This window comes from Triticum urartu, chromosome 2A (assembly GCF_056163025.1).
Source record: "Triticum urartu cultivar PI428250 chromosome 2A, HENAU_Tu73, whole genome shotgun sequence".
NCBI lineage: Eukaryota > Viridiplantae > Streptophyta > Magnoliopsida > Poales > Poaceae > Triticum > Triticum urartu.
In genome coordinates, this window is record NC_141874.1 from 171,090,647 (window position 1) to 171,108,583 (window position 17,937).

General features: G+C 44.0%; 2 protein-coding genes across 5 annotated transcripts; both read right to left on the minus strand.

The window, feature by feature from the left end:
* Positions 1–5,712: 5,712 nt before the first annotated feature.
* Positions 5,713–12,831, minus strand: LOC125529530 (disease resistance protein Pik-2-like). 2 transcript variants are annotated; one of them, XM_087543533.1, is made up of 4 exons: positions 10,973–12,831; positions 9,453–10,112; positions 9,048–9,128; positions 5,713–7,917 (listed from the first exon to the last, which is right to left on the minus strand). In XM_087543533.1, exons 1-4 carry the CDS (start codon positions 12,086–12,088, stop codon positions 6,055–6,057), a joined length of 3,720 nt encoding a protein of 1,239 aa, XP_087399659.1. In that variant the 5' UTR covers positions 12,089–12,831; the 3' UTR covers positions 5,713–6,054. The 2 variants fall into 2 exon arrangements, with proteins under 2 accessions (XP_087399659.1, XP_087399658.1); XM_087543532.1 differs by lacking the exon at positions 9,048–9,128 and having other exon boundaries at positions 10,973–12,829.
* A 1,470-nt stretch (positions 12,832–14,301) lies between these two features.
* LOC125536406 (cysteine-rich receptor-like protein kinase 10) lies at positions 14,302–17,576 on the minus strand. Of its 3 annotated transcripts, none has more exons than XM_048699621.2 (7): positions 17,361–17,576; positions 17,082–17,282; positions 16,724–16,985; positions 16,178–16,406; positions 15,903–16,053; positions 15,623–15,805; positions 14,302–14,658 (listed from the first exon to the last, which is right to left on the minus strand). In XM_048699621.2, exons 2-7 carry the CDS (start codon positions 17,208–17,210, stop codon positions 14,641–14,643), a joined length of 972 nt encoding a protein of 323 aa, XP_048555578.1. In that variant the 5' UTR covers positions 17,211–17,282; positions 17,361–17,576; the 3' UTR covers positions 14,302–14,640. The 3 variants fall into 3 exon arrangements, with proteins under 3 accessions (XP_048555578.1, XP_048555577.1, XP_048555576.1); XM_048699620.2 differs by having other exon boundaries at positions 17,082–17,216; positions 17,361–17,575; XM_048699619.2 differs by having other exon boundaries at positions 17,082–17,232; positions 17,361–17,573.
* Positions 17,577–17,937: the final 361 nt, after the last annotated feature.

Here is a 17,937-nt window from a genome sequence, read left to right on the forward strand (position 1 = left end):
ACCTATACCCCGCCTCCTGACAGATTGACCCATTTGCACTTAAACAAAGGGACCTTAAAATCATGTCCGTAGTCAAGTTTCCATATGTCCACTATGTAACCATAATATGTGTCCTTTCCCCTCTCGGTTGCTGCATCAAAGCGGACACCACTGTTTTGGTTGGTGCTCTTTTGATCTTGGGCGATCGTCTAAAATGTACTCCCATTTATCTCGTATCCTTTGTAAGTCAATACAGTCGAAGATGGTCCCCTGGACAACGAGTACAACTCATCACAAACAGTGTTGTCACCTCTGAGACGTGTTTCCAACCAACTGCTGAAAGTCATGATGTGTTCACATGTAATCCAGTCGTCACACTGCTCCGGGTGTTTGGAGCGTAGACTGTTCTTGTGTTCATCGACATACGGGGTCACCAAGGTAGAGTTCTGTAGAACTGTGTAGTGTTCTTGAGACCAAGAATGCCCATCCCTGCATATTATTGAGACCGCTCCTAGCGTACCTTTTCCAGTCAGTCTCCCATCATACCGCGATTTAGGGAGACCTATCTTCTTAAAGCCAGGAATGAAGTCAGCACAAAACCCAATGACATCCTCTGTTTGATGGCTCATGGAGATGCTTCCTTCTGGCCTAGCACGGTTACGGACATATTTCTTTAGGACTCCCATGAACCTCTCAAATGGGAACATATTGTGTAGAAATACGAGGCCCAGAATGACAATCTCGTCGACTAGATGAACTGGGAGGTGCGTCATGATATTGAAGAAGGATGGTGGGAACACCAGCTCGAAACTGACAAGACATTGCGCCACATCACTCCTTAGCCTTGGTATGATTTCTGGATTGATCACCTTCTGAAAGATTGCATTGAGGAATGCACATAGCTTCATATTGGCTAATCAGACGTTTTCCGGTAGAAGCCCCCTCAATGCAACCGGAAGCAGTTGTGTCATAATCACGTGGCAGTCATGAGACTTTAGGTTCTGGAACTTTTTCTCTGGAATATTTATTATTCCCTTTATATTCGACGAGAAGCCAGTCGGGACCTTCATACTGAGCATGCATTCAAAAAAGATTTCCTTCTCTTCTTTGGTAAGAGCGTAGCTGGCAGGACCTTCATACTGCTTTGGAGGTAATGCCGTCTTTTTCGTGCAAACGTTGCAGGTCCTCCCGTGCCTCAGGTGTATCTTTTGTCTTCTCATACACGCCCAAGAAGCCTAACAGGTTCACGCAAAGGTTCTTTGTCACGTGCATCACGTCGATTGAAGAGCGTACCTCTAGCTCTTTCCAGTAGGGTAGGTCCCAAAATATAGATTTCTTCTTCCACATGGGTGCGCGTCCCTCAGCGTCATTCGGAACAGCTAGTCCGCTGGGACCCTTTCCAAATATTACGTGTAAATGAGAGACCATAGCAAGTACGTGATCACCGGAACGCATGGCAGGCTTCTTCCAGTGATCTGCCTCACCTTTGAAATGCTTGCCTTTCTTTCGACATTGATGGTTGGTTGGGAGAAATCGACGATGGCCCAGGTACACATTCTTCCTGCATCTGTCCAGGTATATACTTTCGGTGTCAGCTAAACAGTGCATGCATGTGTGGCATCCCTTGTTTGTCTGTCCTGAAAGGTTACTGAGAGCGGGCCAATCATTGATGGTCACGAACAGCAACGCCTTTAGGTCAAATTATTCCTCCATGTGCTCATCCCACGCACGTACACCTGTTCCATTCCACAGCTGTAAGAGTTCTTCAACTAATGGCCTTAGGTACACATCAATGTCGTTGCCAAGTTGCTTAGGGCCTTGGATGAGAATTGGCATCATAATGAACTTCCGCTTCATGCACATCCAAGGAGGAAGGTTATACATACATAGAGTCACGGGCCAGGTGCTGTGATTGCTGCTCTGCTCCCCGAAAGGATTAATGCCATCCGCGCTTAAAGCTAACCATATGTTCCTTGGGTAACTTGCAAACTCAGCTTAGAACTTTCTCTCGATTTTTCTCCACTGCGAACCGTCAGCGGGTGCTCTCAACTTCCCATCTTTCTTACGGTCCTCACTGTGCCATCACATCAACTTGGCATGCTCTTTGTTTCTGAACAGTCGTTTCAACTGTGGTATTATAGGAGCATACCACATCACCTTCGTAGGAACCCTCTTCCTGCAGGGCTCGCCCTCAACATCACCAGGGTCATCTCGTCTGATCTTATACCGCAATGCACCGCATACCGGGCATTCGTTCAAATCCTTGTACGCACCGCGGTAGAGGATGCAGTCATTAGGGCATGCATGTATCTTCTCCACCTCCAATCCTAGAGGGCATACGACCTTCTTTGTTGTGTACGTACTCTCGGGCAATTCGTTATCCTTTGGAAGTTTCTTCTTCAATATTTTCAGTAGCTTCTCAAATCCTTTGTCAGGCACAACATTCTCTGCCTTCCACTGCAGCAATTCCAGTACGGTACCGAGATTTGTGTTGCCATCTTCGCAATTGGGGTACAACCATTTTTTGTGATCCTCTAACATGCGATCAAACTTCAGCTTCTCCTCTTCACTTTCGCACTTTTTCCTTGCATCAACAATGACCCGACGGAGATCATCATCAGGCACATCGTCTGGTTCTTCTGGATCTTCAGCTTCCTCTTGATCTTCAGCTTCCCCCGTTGCAGCATCACCGTATTCAGGGGGCACATGGTTGTCATCGTCCTCCTCTTCTTCGCTGTCTTTCATCATAACCCCTATTTCTCCGTGCTTCGTCCAAACATTATAGTGTGGCATGAAACCCTTATAAAGCAGGTGGGTGTGAAGGATTTTCTTGTCAGAATAAGACCTCGTATTCCCACAATTAGGGATGGACAACACATAAAACCATTCTGCTTGTTTGCCTCAGCCACTTCGAGAAAATTATGCACGCCCTTAATGTACTCAGAGGTGTGTCTGTCACCGTACATCCATTGCCGGTTCATCTGCGTGCATTATATATAATTATGTGTGTCAAAGGTAAGAAAATTAGACGAGTATGTATCTAAAGTAAGATTATTTTTTCTTTCAGAAAGAAGATAAGAACAAGAGGCTCACCACGGTGGTGCCGGCGACGAGATCGGCGCGGGCGATCGACGGCGGTGAAGACGAGGACGGGGCGTGACGGACCGCTAAACCTAGACAAATCTCGGAAAAAATGGAGCTCGGAGGTTGAGCTTCGAGAGGAGAAAGCTTAACTAATGTGGCTCGGACATTTCATCGAACACCTCATGTGCATAGGAGGTGAGCTAGAGCACCCAATGCCCTCCTCCTCGCCGGCCAGCAAAAAACAGAGCACTGTGGAGTGTTCTGCTCACCGGCGATTGGGTTAATATAGGCAACTCATTGGTCCCGGTTCGTGGCAGGAACCGGGACAAAAGGCCGGGACCAATGGTTGTGGGCCAGAAGCGAGGCCCATTAGTCGCGGTTCTTGCCAAGAAACGGGACAAATGGACCCGGACGAACCGAGACCAATGCCCACGAGGCCCCGGCCGGCCCCCTGCACTCACGAATCGGAACAAATGCTTCCATTGGTCCCGGTTCGTGGTAGAACCGGGACTAATGGGCTGGCCAGGCCCGAACGAAAGTCCTTTTTTCTACTAGTGTGTATCTTGAAATAACCTGGTGGTCGCTTCCGTGGATGTGTGCATACCTGATTTGTTGTCACGCCTCTCACAGTAGCCTGCTGCATCTTCTCCTTTACAATGCCGAGCTCAGCCATGAACCTTGTTATAAATCCGTAGGTCGCATGAGGGGTCTAAAAGATAGCTTCATGTGATAAATCCATACAGTACTAGCACAACTTCTAGGTAACCCAAATCGCAACACCTCCTCCTCACACCTGGCCAACAGCTTGTTTGCAAGATTTTGGGCCACAAATTTTGCGTGGAAACTCACACGGAAAAAAAGAGTGGAAAAAAAAAACTCGCATGTGGGCTGTTGCTAGGTTCAGTCCAAAACCCGTTACAGCACTGAAAAAAGAGCTTGTTTGAGCCCAGCAAAATATGGGCCTTTGTGCTACACTTGCCACTTCGTCCGACGGGGACACATGCGGCCTGCACAGGGAATACTGACGAGGGTTTTTGCTCCAAAAAGAAAACACTTATGAGGGTTTCTGTACAATTTATTTTGTTCAATAATAATAGATCAATTGTTTGCTGCTGTCTTCAGTCCAACAACCATTTGTTCTAACTCACACAAAATTCCCATTCAGATGCTAGCTATTAGCAATGATTCAGTGACCAAGTTGTACTATAAATTTGTGCAGGTTTTACTGCAATGATCTGTGATCAAAATAAATTGACAATCTTGCCACTTGCCAGAGCATTGTGATGTACATAAAGGTTTGAAAATGTCAGAAAGATGTGCCTAACTCGGTAATCACATTACAGATATATCGCGGAAGAAAAGCATATGAAAATACAACCAAATTTGCTAATGGAAACAGTTCGTATTTCCAAGTGAAATTACAATTTTCCCTTTAGGTAGATAAATATATCTTCTTGTCTTGGAAACTATTTTTTGCAAAAAAGTGGAACCTGATTGGATCTTGTTTACCAAGAACTAACAAAAGAAATCAGAAGTTATCCCTTCAAAATGTCAAAGATGGTTCGGAAGAACGTTGCAAAGATTGGTCAAACTGGATCAGACTACCAACAGCAAAACACTCCTCCAACCAGATAGCTAGTAGAACTGTGAAGGATAAGGATGTATCACTCCAGTATTGGCACCCATCAAAGATCAATCCATCTATTCCCAAAGTTGTACTAAAGTTTAGACATATTTTGGGACGGAGGGAGTATTTCATAAAGAAAATCAAACATGTCGACGAGCTGTAACGAAGGGAACACTACGAAATGATGTAATCCATCTAGTTGATACAACTTACCTGCCAAAATTTGGCACCACGGCAGGAAAGAATCATACATTCACAAAGAAAATGGGAATTCAGTTGTTGGTTTCTATGATGCCTACATGGATCAGAGGTTTAGAACATCGCCTATGACCTAATTAAAAATAAATAAGCAAAGCAATCGACATAATCAAACCAGGAACAGCTCTCTACCAACTCTCCAGAGAATGAGACCGAACTAACTCCCTCTTCTGATGGCAATCATAAAACCTACAAAAAAAATCGAAACCTCACAGAACAAACCACATAATCAAATCAAGATGAACATTCATGGCCCATACTCCTCACCGGCACCCATGGCCGCAGGAGCCCTGTCATGGTCCTCACCACCGCCAGCCATCATCAAGCCGAGTAAGTTGCACAATCACTGGATGCTTCATTGAGAAATTTAAGTTCTTCAAAGCTACAACTATCGATGGCATTACTACAGTTGCTTTCCATTTTCGAAAAGTTGCCTTGCTATTCAACCACGGTCAATCTGGGAGGACAAAAGGGAATTTAAGCAAGAGTATACTCATTATTTACACTCTTGACTGTAGGATTGGACTATTCTTGTTATCAAGATCATCATCTTAAGTAGACTTCAAACACTAGCCTGCTTTGGATCGGTGAAACCTATTTTTCTAAGTGATCTGTCTTGTGATGAGCTGTGCCTTTTCAAGACACTGGCATTTGGGAGTGTAGACCCCCAGAACATCCACGGCTAGTACAATTAGTAGATGACTTTGCCAAGGTGTTACACAATGTGCCAGGCACACTTGTTGCAACAAATACACTCATGGATGTGTTGAGAATGAACCTTAATGTTCAGTTTTGATTTTGGTGTTGGATATTGGACAAGGGGCTAAGATACGTTAAAAGAAACCTCTCTGCATGTGGTGTGCACTCAAGCATGCCTATAGACCAAGACCATCCAGTCGACATAACGGACTATGCTTTGATCCACTTAGCATGATACCTTGTACAACTAATGTCTCAATCAAGAAGGAATTGCCTAGTCTAACACTTGCTGAACTTACAAGAGATCCTAGTGTTACAGATACCTCCTCATTTTGTTACGCTGTGGAAGTATATAGCCCCAGGTTTGATGTGTGAAAGCAGAGCAACTAAGATGCAGTGCTACCAGATTAATGACCACCTTGACCTCCCAAACTACCAGGACGAAGTTCCTCCAACTTCACAACAGGTTTCTTTTGCTTTGGGTAGTTCTCAAGCACGGCGATGAGATCAGCCTTGAGTGCTTCATCACTGGAACCCTTGAGCAAGACTTCCTTGAGTTCAGGTAAATGCTTCAGGCCTAACAACGACGACCCACTACAGCAATCGACCTTGAGCTGCTCAAGTTTCTTCATTGTTTTTTCTCCGAAACTAACTTTTGAGCTGGAGCTGCAAGCAATCTCGAAGATCTTTATTTTCTTGAAAGAGTCTTCCTCTAGGTCATTAGTAATGACAGACACGTCAAGCTGATTATCTTGAAGGTGATCGACACGAAGACGTAGAATACATAATCCTGGTAGCTCGCTTAGGAACTTGATGACACCCCTAGTTGGTTTCCTTCTTCCTTCTGGAGTCGCACCGTCTGAGTGCCGGGAGACATTATCTTCCATCAACTTGGCTATTTCCAAATCCATCTTTGCAAGCATAGTGAGCTGCCCACTCCAGTTTGGCAACTGGTCTCCAAGCCCATGCATTTTAAGGCTCCTCAAGCCCTCCAAAGGCAGCGGTATACCATTCAAACAACCTTGATTGTTGTCCTCAAGCCGCATCGATAGTGATTTCAGATGGACAAGAGCTGAGATTGCGCGGAAAAACTCATTACTGTTATTCTTGTTAATGCCAGACACTCCGAGTTTGTGCAAATGGGTGAGCTTCTTGAGATCTTCTAGGACGGCCTTTGTCCCTGAAGCACTGACATTGACAACACCAAGTGTGTGCAATGCCGTCAGTTTCCCAATCCCTGGAGGCATCACAACACCAACCAGGTGATGACCACCACAGCAATTGGACAGCTGGGGCACTAAATGATGTGGTGTTGTTGCTTCATTTGCTGGAGCAGTGGTTCCCGCACGGATGTACTGCAGCTTCTCTAACTTGGTGATGTTCACCGGCAGGGTGACTATGGAGGTGTGTCTAACATCAAGAGTCTGGAGCTGCCTCAGACCTCCTATTGAACTCGGCAGATGGCAGATTTCATGGCATCCTCGCAGTGAGAGGAACTTGAGGCGACACATCAACTTCACAATCTTCTTGAGGTCGCTATACTCTAATTCCGATGCACCCTCTAGATCAAGCACCCGAAGAAGCCTCATACTTTCAGAAACGAAGAATGATTTCCAGTTTCCAAACACCGTGAGTGAACGGAGGCGTGAGAAGTCAATGCTCTCGAACACAATTCTATCTCTGACCCAGCTCTCTAATATCACAAGGTGACGCCCTGTGCGTTGGGTGGTTAAGGCACAACTGCCCCTAAGTTCAAACACAAGGTTCTCTTCCATTTGGCGCGAGACAATATACTCACGAAAGAAGCCATTGACTTGGCAAAAGACCATCCTTGTGCCACCCAAACCCAACGCAGATGCCTGCTGGATTATACTCAGATTAATGAGGTCACAGAATTGTTTCTCCCCAGTCATCTCTGCAGATTCTTCATGGCTGTCCCTGGAGTAACCCTCAGCAATCCACCGCCTTACTAGTCGCCTCCGCCGAATGTGGTGGTTTCGAGGGAAAATTGGTAGATATAAGATACATGGCTTGAGAGAATCTGGGCATTTGCGGAAGTATGAATTCATCCAACCAAACAGACCCTTTAGACTGTCAAACTCTCCGTTGTTCTCGAGCTCTAGCATAAACTTATTTTTGGTAGAAAGTGTATGTTTCCATCGATCTGTATTTTTGGCGAATGAGCCGGCTATCTCAACTATAACTTTCGGAAGTCCACCACATAGTGAAGTAAGTTCTTGTAGCTCTGCAACTTCACTCTTGTTGGATACCTGTTATTCAAACAAATTTATATTCACATCAGTCAGAGTGCCAAAGTAAAATACACTGAACTTTCATATTGATTTCTGGATATAATGCATTGTACTCGGTATACCTTAATTTTGAATGCTATGATGCCATGAAGTAAAAAAGACAAAGGAGAGTAATGCCACTATTTAGGTAGCACAAGCATCCTACTGTAACCAAACTAGAAAAAAGAAATACTTCAACTTATCTACAAGACAGTTTGGAGATACCGAGGATATCAGGTGTGACCCCATGTATTACACGGGCTTCCCTGAAACAAACACATGGTGGCAGATCCGAGGAGCGGTGGGAAAATCATAGAAAAATGGGGATCATAGAAATGGAAGATATCGAGCATTTTACCAAATATAGTATCCAAAATCAATTGTTTACAGAAACAGTAACAACATTTACTACATCATTAATATGCTAGATGATACCCCACGTGTTGCTGCCGGAATCAGTTGCATTATATTTCAATGAGATTTTGTAGTATGGAACATTAATATTTGGGTTAATAACATACAAACTAAAACTGAAAATACATATTATCTATTGCATTTGATAATTCTATAAAGGGCAGCCCGGTGCACGTAGCTCCCGCTTGATTATTTGATTATTGTATAGTTGAAAAAATATTTATTAAATATAAATAGTATAATATAATGGAAAAACTTTTTCCATGCTTGTTGAGGTGGGCCTTTGATGAGATGAGTGGGATGTGTGCATGTTGAAAGAAATAGAAGTAGCGGGGATCAACTATTTAGGTATATAGATATGTACAAAGAGTTCAAATTAGTCTAATTAAAAGAAATTACAGGGTTTGTGACCAGATACTAAAAGAAAGTGTTGCACACTTTTTCCTTGAAAATCAATGACATATGGGAAAATAAAATAGGGAATGATACTGTGAATCTTGGTACACACAGTACTTTCAAGAACTATGCAGGATTTATATATTATGACTGTTTCTCAAGTGCAGATATAAATTACATATGAATTATGTGGCATGTTATATGTATCTGGAACGTCAACATGATCCATTGTTCTTTAATAAAAATACTTTTTTACTGTGCTCTGCTCCCTTAGCTTGGGACCACAACAACATCGACACCACATGGATAACACATTGCAGTGAATTCAGGGAGTCATTACTATTACAAGAGAGCTTTAAGGTTTCTAATATGTCAGATACCTAACATGACAGAAATTTAGTATTCAAAGTAGATTTATAGATTACCATTTTGTATTTTTAAAAGGAGTGCATTCCACATTAGTACAATACAAATACTATGACACAAATCAACAACTAGGAAAGATGAAAACAATTTAGCACACGTAGTGTACTGAACAAAATAATAGCACATGCGTAAAACTGGTTCGCCCAGCTACAAGTATTGTGGTACAGAGGGATTAACACGAGGAGAGGAGTCAAGTTACTTCGTACAAACATACATACAAGGAACTGGACAGAAGGAAGTAAAATGAATAGAATTAAGTTTATTTTGTGAAAATGCACCTTCTTGAAGAGTTCAAAGGCTGTGTCAGCTTCCAAACCTTTGACATTAAACACGAGCTCTCCCTTAACTCCACGGCAATGAGAGGCCATTTCTTGTTCAATTGTAACGGCGATGATAACATTCTGACGATGAGACCCTGATACCAAGTTAGCTTTTATGAGATCCCATTCTTCCGTGGACTGCAGTCCATCAATGACAACCAGGCATCTATGCTTTTTCAGAATCTCACGACACTCGGCAATGGGATTTCTGCTTCCCATCGTACACAAATCCTCAGTCTCACCGGCTTGAAGATATTCAGAACCAAGATTGGAAAGTAAGATCCGAGAGAAGTTCCATAAATTGAAAGGATGCGATACATCAACCCAACCATACTTCTGGAATAGTTTGCCTTTACAAATTCTGTCGCAGAACATGTTCTTGACAAGAGCTGATTTTCCAACGCCAGCTATTCCCCACACGGACATAACTTGGTAGCTCTTGGACCGTGCAATAATTACATTTAGACCAAGATCATTCATTTCCGACTCGCGTCCAACAAGAGGATGCCTGTTTATCCACTTCTTGGCTGCTTCCTCCTTACAGTTGCCGACTGATGCATTCTTGCTGGCGGGTGCATTATTGATTTCCCTGCCTTGATCCACATCATATCGAGATCCCTAAACATATGTAGTTACATATATTAGTTAATAAAAAATTGAGGACTTCACTAAATGTGTAAATAGTCTATTAGTGGGAGTAACTTAGCTAGTAACATGGCGTACTCCAAGAAAATTTTGCTTATGTGGCATGTAGTTAATGAAAAGTGGTAACATAATAGGTTACTGTAACATAGCGCTTTCCAAGACAAGATGAGTCTACAACTTAATAAATGAAGTCTTTTATGACACTACTATTATGTTATTTTACACTATGAAGGTAGTAACTTAGACTAGTGTCATATGCATGACACTAGTAGGCTGGTTGTAATGGGGAGTATCATATACTAGTATCATGCATATGATACTAGTGTGTGATACTACCTCCGTAATGCATAGTATCATAAGTTAGTATCTTAGATTGCCTTATTAATTGCCATGCATGACACAAACTAGCGGAGCATTTAATATGATACGGTATCATGATATGATACTACATCCTCTCTTTCCTCATTTAATTGTGTGCCACATCATCCAAAACGTCTAGTTGGCATGCATGATACTACTTATGATACTCCCACTATAACCAGCCGTATAAGTTAGAGGGTGCTTGTTTCCAGGGACTTATTGGTTTAGGGACTTAAAAAAGTCCCTATAAGTCTTAAAGTGGGCATTTGGGACTTATGAAATAAGACTCTTAAGGAGGGACTTATGGGGACTTATAGTTGTAATATGGTCTTTTTATCCATGTTAAGTCCCAGGAACCAAATAGGTAGGGACTTTTTAGGGACTTATGAACCAAAGAGGGCCTTACTCCCCACTATGACTAGCCTTAACCAGTGGGAAAAAAAACTGATGAGGTTCTGGCTAGGCTTAATTACCTTTGTAAAGAAGGCGTAAACAGAGTGCTCTGCTGATAGCTGGTTGAGATGCAGCACTTGGTATGGATGTCCAACGGACAAGCTTGCTACCTCGAACTGGTGGGTGGGCAAGATGATGCAGCTGCCATTCTTCATGTTTGGAAAGAACCTCCTGATAGCATCCCAGTCTGCCATGGAGGACACGTCCTCCAGCACAACGAGGTACCTGTTGTTCATGACAAGCTGCTCGAAATCCTTGAGGGGTTCTGCTCCTCCCGCGGCCTCCATCTTCATCAGGACTCGTACACCACCTACGGAGGTCGCATGTTCCTCGCCGGGAGAGGAGGGGGCTGCGTAGAACTGAGCCGTCAAAGACCGGAGGAACTGGTGGGGATCGAAGGGATGCATCAGCTTCATCCAGGCACGACAGACGAAGTTTTGGCAGGTCCCTCTGTCGATGTAGGCGTTCCAGGCGATGGATGCCATCCCAAGATCTTCCCCGCCTCCGGCGCCGGTGCCCCAGATAGAGATGACTCCGAGGTCATGGTCTTTCTTGGGGAGCAGCTGGGTGAGATCCCCTTTCTGGGTGGTTCTAAACGCCGCCTCGAAGAGCCCGTTGAACGCCGTGGCGCCACCGACGGCATCGCGGGAGGAAGCCGGGTCGTGCTTGTCGGCGGCGGCGGGCTTGGAGCCGGAGTCGCTGATGAGGCTGTAGCGCGTGTTCCTGCTGCTCACGTCCTCCACCCTGGCCTTGAGCCGGTCCAGCTCGTCGACCGCCTCGTCGAGCGGCAGCGGGGCGAGATCCAGGCAGGGCGCGAGGAGCCAGCTCACGGGGTTGAGGAGGCGGAGCCACCAGCTGCTGTTCTTGTCGAGGTGGACGACGAACTCGATGCAGTCCTCCACGTCGTAGGCCAGGTCGCGGATCTGCCGCACCCAGGTCCGCACCACCGGGTTCTCCAGGCGGTCGCTGTCGGCGTTGTTGAGGAAGGCCTGCATCATCTGGAACTCGCCGGTGATGAACACCAGGTTGCGCTGCGCGCTCTGCCGCAGCTTGGACTCCTCCTCGATCGCCGCCTGGGCCTTGGTCAGCGCCCCATCCACCACCGACTTGGCCATGCCCACCACAAGGTCCGCCATGGCTCCGCCGCCTACCTACCTACCAAGCTTACAGTCTATGTTCAAGACCACATACTACTGTACTTCACTCCTCAAGCTGCTTTCAATTATTGAATGGACAGACAACAAGCTGCTATATGAAATCTAGGTAATACACCATCATCTTTGTGTCAGATTTTCATTTTTAACTAGCTAATTGTCCGTGCGCTTGGAACGGATGCATGTAAATTCTAGTAGTTCAACACAATCATGTCTAACATACTCTTTTGAGCCACGGACTTTGTAAATCCAGTCCCGCGGACGCGCTCGGGCATGTCCACGGATACTGACGGTCACGCATCAAGTAATGCAATCCACATCCGGACATCGTAATTATCACATCTCAAATCTATACAAACTCATGCAACTACAACGATGTACACACATCGTCTGGCTACTCCATTGACATATTTGGCTATGATGGAAATCATCCACGGCTGCCCTTGCCCTTCTCGGCGCCCATACCGTCCTTCTCGCGGAAATACCGGTCGAAGACGCAGTAGGGATCGAGCTGGATCTGCTCGTCGCCGGAGCTGTCCTCGTTGTCGATGTCCTTCTTCTCCTTCGGTGGCAGGGCCGTCTATAAGGGTGGCCAAGGTGGGCGACCGCACAGGGCCACCAAAAATCTGGGGCCCATATCGCACTAATCTAATGCTAATTAATTCTGAAAAAAATCTACATCTAATTATCCGGTATGCCCCGCGTGATCTTAGTGGCCAGCGATTTCTTTCCTACTCTGCGCACGATCCCGCAGTTTGCTTGATTATCTTCTGTGCTTGCGCGGGATTTCTTTTTCATCTCAAACCAGCAGTTTTTTCGGGCGCAACACGCCCTTTTTTCCGGATCTGTTGATTGGCATGTAATTGCATGCATGAAGATTAGGTAGGAAAGGAAATTATCAGTAAGGAAAGGAGATCCCTTCATCCGTGGGGATTTTTTTACTGTAGACTTCAAGTGGAAACAATCCACTAGCAACTTAGGAAATCAACGAATAAACCAAATACATTCACTATTTTACCCTACCAAAATATATATTTAGTATTTTGAAATTTCATAAAAAGGTTAATGCACCTAAAAAATAAAATAAAGGTAGTATGATTTAAAGAAAATGGGCCCTATTTTATATTCGTTGTTTGTATCACACAAATGTGCAGACTTAAGTACTTCAGTATGATGTGATTCATGTAATTGGTTGCTTAGCAGTGCATGCAAGAGCAGATCATAGAGTGATATCATCTTCGATGACATGAATTAGTCAGCCATAGGGCAATTTTCTTTTATTTCGCACCGGGGCCCGAAATCTTGGAGACGGCCCTGTTCGGTGGCAGTCCGGCCATGACACAGACCGCCCGATTCTGCTCTCGTACAAGGGCGCGCGTGTTCCCCCGCTGCCGTTTCTTCACAATGCGGGCGCGGATGGCTTCCTCCTTTGCAGCCGCCCACGCCGTCGCATCAGCTGCCTCTGCCTCCGCCAATTTCTTCCCACGGCAGACTGCCCGTTCCCAGTGGGACTCATAGTCTACTCGGTCGGTGATGGGGGAGGAGAGATTTTTCGGCTGCCGGGACCGCGATGATCCAGCCCCAGAGGACCCGAGCGCCCATTGAGCCGACGCAATGGAGTCACACCGGACAGATCCGTCCATCGGCCGAGCGCTGTCCTCCCGGAAGCGGTGGAGTGCAATGCGGACTGACATTGCCTTCTCCAACCTGCACGGGATGACATCCCAGTCGACGGATTCGGACTGGTCGGAGTCAGATCCGCTGCCCCGCCATGCCGGAGATGGCCGGAAATCGCCAGAGGTGAGCTTAGGTGGCGGAGGGAGTGAAGGGGAGAGGAGTGTGAAGTTTCTAGGGTTTGGTCCGGCGAGCGGATGGGGACGAATATATATGGGTCGGGTGGGCCCGCGTGGGCCGGGTCCGACGTGACAAACGCATCCAGGCGCCCGCGTATCCGCCTCATATTTGGGCTGAATATGAAAGGTGCCGGTCAGCCCGGACGTTTGAGGCCCGTTTAAGACATCCGTCTGGGTCGAAAAATCGTGATTGGGTAGACCGCCTGGGCGTTTGAGGAGGGTTTGGAGCACCCGGCTGTATATGCTCTTAGGTTCCTCATGCACATTAGACGTCATTATTGATTTTTTAATCATAAAAGAATTTAGAACCTGAAAGTGTTTGCATTCATGTTGTCAAGGAAATTGATCTCATGTAGTGCATCTAAATTATGTTTTTGGTCTATCACATTACAAATTTGGTTAATACAAATTCAAATCCATGCCATGGTTGTGAAAAAACTTTTTGGTACAGAAATCTCCAAAGGAAGTAAAACTAAATATATTTGCAATTGTGTGATATCAATGGGTCATGTTCCCACAACACACTTTTCATTAGTACTTTTTTTTTAGAAAAGGGCGTCATGGCTTGCTTTATTGAATGCAAATATTGGTTTCATCATCCACTTTTGTAGCATTGATCTTGTTTTACTTGACGTTCGACATTTCTCGACATCTCTCACAGTAAAGTGGGAAGTTTTGTGCTCACATGGAATGGGTGACCTGAAATTTGATGACACATGTTAGCATCGGTCGAAATATAAAGATTCTACGTTAATATAGTGTACATAAGAAAGTGTGAAATATGAAAAATGAGAAGTACCAGATTTACTAAAATGTCAAATATGAAAATGAGAAGTAACAACTTTACTATACTATCTGATGAATTTAAATAATAAAAGGTGAATGTATAATATCTTAAAATGTGAATCATTCTTGAAATATTAAATACAAATATTTCAGAAGCTCGGATGGGTTGGAAGCCCCCACCTTCAGGTTATATCAGAATTAATGTCGACGCTAGCTTTGTGAAAAGTATTAGTGCGGCAAGTGTGGGTGTGGTGGCTAGGGATTATGCTGGCAAAGTTATGATCTCTTCATGGGACTATATTGGGAGGTGTAATAGCATGGAGGAAGCAGAACTCTGAGCTTGCATTGCTGGTCTCTATATAGATATAACACTACATTCTCCTATAATTTTAGAGACTAACTTTTGTTGCTGCGATTTTTGCAAATGAATTTGATGATAGATCAGCTCTGCACGATCTAAAGAAGGAAGCATGGGGTATCTCTAAGCTAATGGATAGCTTCAGAGTTTCAAAGATTAGGCGTTCCGCTAATAAGATGGCCCATCTAATAGCTAAGTTTAGTTTTGATAACAGAGCGGATGGGATTCTTGTTAATGATGTACCGCCTTGTGTGGTGAATTCTGTAATGAACGATTGTAACACGTCTTTTGGTTAATTAATATATGAGGTGGTGTTAAAAAAAAATACAAACATGAATGCAAGTGGGGCATTTCCTATCGATCTAGTTGTACCTAGGCACCACTGTTAATCTGTTCAATTATGTAAGTTTTTATCTTAAATGCTCAGCCTACAAAAACTATTAAGGATTATTCCTTCGCAATTTAGAGAAATTAACTATTCTCAACAGGGAGACAATGTGTCCAAAGGGAATTTCATACCTCCTCGCTCACTGGAAGCTTATTGAGCATATTGACAATGTTCTCTATAGAAGGTCTCTTCTTCTGATCAATCTCTACACACTGTAGACCAATATTGATACATGCTTCTACTTGATCGAAACCATGTTCTTCTAACTCAATGTACTCAGACATTATTTTCTCCAGTGTCCAATTTTCTTTTACCTACATAAAAATGTGAAACCATCATAATGCAAGGAAATCAACTAAGAGAATATTCTCAATTTTTAGTCTTCAAATGATAAAGTATATTAATTCTTACTCCATCAATATATTTCCTTGCATGCTTCTGGTCAGTGCTAGAACTATTCATCTCTCTCGTGGATATCTCCATTATGATTAGGCCTAAACTATATATGTCTGACCGAGCCGAGATTTCGCCATTGTACAGATACTCCGGGGCCATGTACCCACTAACAGCATTACCATCAAGGTATTAACCAGCATTATTAATTGGAGATGTGAAAATGAGTTTTGCAATACAGTATAGGAACAAGATAGCTGATATATCAGTATAATAAACATGCACTAACTTACATCGATCCCACGACACTTCGTGTGTTCTTTCGGGTTTGATCTTGGCCGAATATTCTGGAGAAACCAAAATCCGCAATTTTCGGTGTCATGTTGTCACCCAATAGTATATTTTGAGGCTTCAGACCCAAATGGAGAACGGGACTAGGCAAGGTATGTAGAAAATGTATACCCTCACATATCCCCTTTATTATTTTAAAGCGCATATCCCAATCAATGCTACTGGATTCACCTGAAGTAACATGTCATGGAATTTTATAATTTATCTAAGATGGTGGATAAAAATGATAATAATAACTCAGAATAAAAAACGACAGCAAAGATCTTCTGAAGTGAAAAATCTCCACCAAAACAACAGCAAAATTCTTCTATTGATAATGTGTGATGTTATCCTTGTCTGCTCCAAAGGATAACATCACACGTTATCAATAGAAGAATCTTGCTTGCTAGCAATATTACCGGTGCGAAGAATAGAGGACCTTATGCAAAGTCATGCTAGAACTCCAAACAAGGTGCATGAAAAATAATAGCAAATGATATATGACATACCAAAAAGATTCTTGTGAAGGCTCCCCTTAGGCAAGTATTCATAGCAGAGTACAGTGTCAGTGATCTCTGCGATAATATATCGTCCGTTGCTCTGCACCAATTTGTTTTGTGCTTCCCGGCAGTAGGCAACCAACTTGACGATATTTTCATGCTCGAGCACCATAATATTCTGAACCTCATTCGCGAATATTGTGTCACGTGGTACAGGCGAATTTTCCGCGAGCTTCTTCACAGCAACCACTCCACCATCGTCCAGGATCCCCTGTTCAATGTCACAAAAGACTAATCTAACTTAGCACCTTCCCGTATCAACATCTGAATTGACAGAAAAAATTGTGGCAAAATCATACGGTACTACCTTATAAACTGACCCGAACGCGCCCTGACCGAGCAGTAGCTCATCGGAGAAGTTCTTTGTGATTTTGTTCAAGAAGTCTAATGGTAGCTCGTTCGGTAGGCTCTTCAGGGTCATACCTCCGGTGGCCATTAATTGCTGATGATATAAGAAGCTGCCGATGCGATCAATTACAGCGTGCAATTTACGAAAGCAAGGAAGTTGCTGAACAACATCACTAATTAAGTACGCACAAGGAAGCTGTATCTGGAAATAATTGAGCAGTTCGTCAAGTGCACTGACCTTGGAGGGGAACGCTTCTCGTCCTCGATGATGGATCCAAGCTGGGAAGAGAACACCGGGAGAGGGAATGAACTTCAGATCTGGGATGAATAGACTGCTTGCTCCCGGTGCCACTGCCCACTACTATGTGTAAAGCAAAAGCAAAGAAGCAAAGGAGAAATATTTCCTATGATCGGTTGACTTGACTGTCGCTAGCCTAACATGTTCTTTCACCTGGGTCCGCCCTCGTCAGTAGACGCGGTTTGGTCTGATTTTACTTCTGGTTCAGTTTCCTTGTCAACAGGTAATTTCGGTCACATGCATTTTATTTTATTTTTGAAAAAACTTTCAATCTGTTCATCAAACATCATGCATTTTGGCTCGTAAGCATTCGTTAACTCAATATGTTTGCATCCCGCTCACAAAACGATATATTTTCTGAGACAGCAAGCCAAACAAGATCAAGTCCACGTCATATTCATGTGTAGTCACGAGCATGCAGTTCTTCATCTTATGTAGTTGTATAAATTGCTTCAAAAGCAATCCAACATTCGGTTTCTGCAAGAGCAGAGAAGCTATGCCCAAAAGGGAGCGGTGA

What these genes read in the sequence shown, in the direction of transcription:
- LOC125529530 (XM_087543533.1), bottom strand. Translation starts at nt 12,088, where the DNA reads ATGGCGGACCTTGTGGTGGGCATGGCCAAGTCGGTGGTGGATGGGGCG. An exon ending in TTTACGCCTTCTTTACAAAG is followed by an intron (nt 10,113 to 10,972) that starts GTAATTAAGCCT and finishes ACATATGTTTAG; the next exon opens with GGATCTCGATATGATGTGGA. An exon ending in TGCAATGTGTTATCCATGTG is followed by an intron (nt 7,918 to 9,047) that starts GTGTCGATGTTG and finishes TTTGAATAACAG; the next exon opens with GTATCCAACAAGAGTGAAGT.
- LOC125536406 (XM_048699621.2), bottom strand. Translation starts at nt 17,210, where the DNA reads ATGGCCACCGGAGGTATGACCCTGAAGAGCCTACCGAACGAGCTACCA. An exon ending in CGTTCGGGTCAGTTTATAAG is followed by an intron (nt 16,986 to 17,081) that starts GTAGTACCGTAT and finishes GACATTGAACAG; the next exon opens with GGGATCCTGGACGATGGTGG. An exon ending in CGAAGTGTCGTGGGATCGAT is followed by an intron (nt 16,054 to 16,177) that starts GTAAGTTAGTGC and finishes TAATGCTGTTAG; the next exon opens with TGGGTACATGGCCCCGGAGT.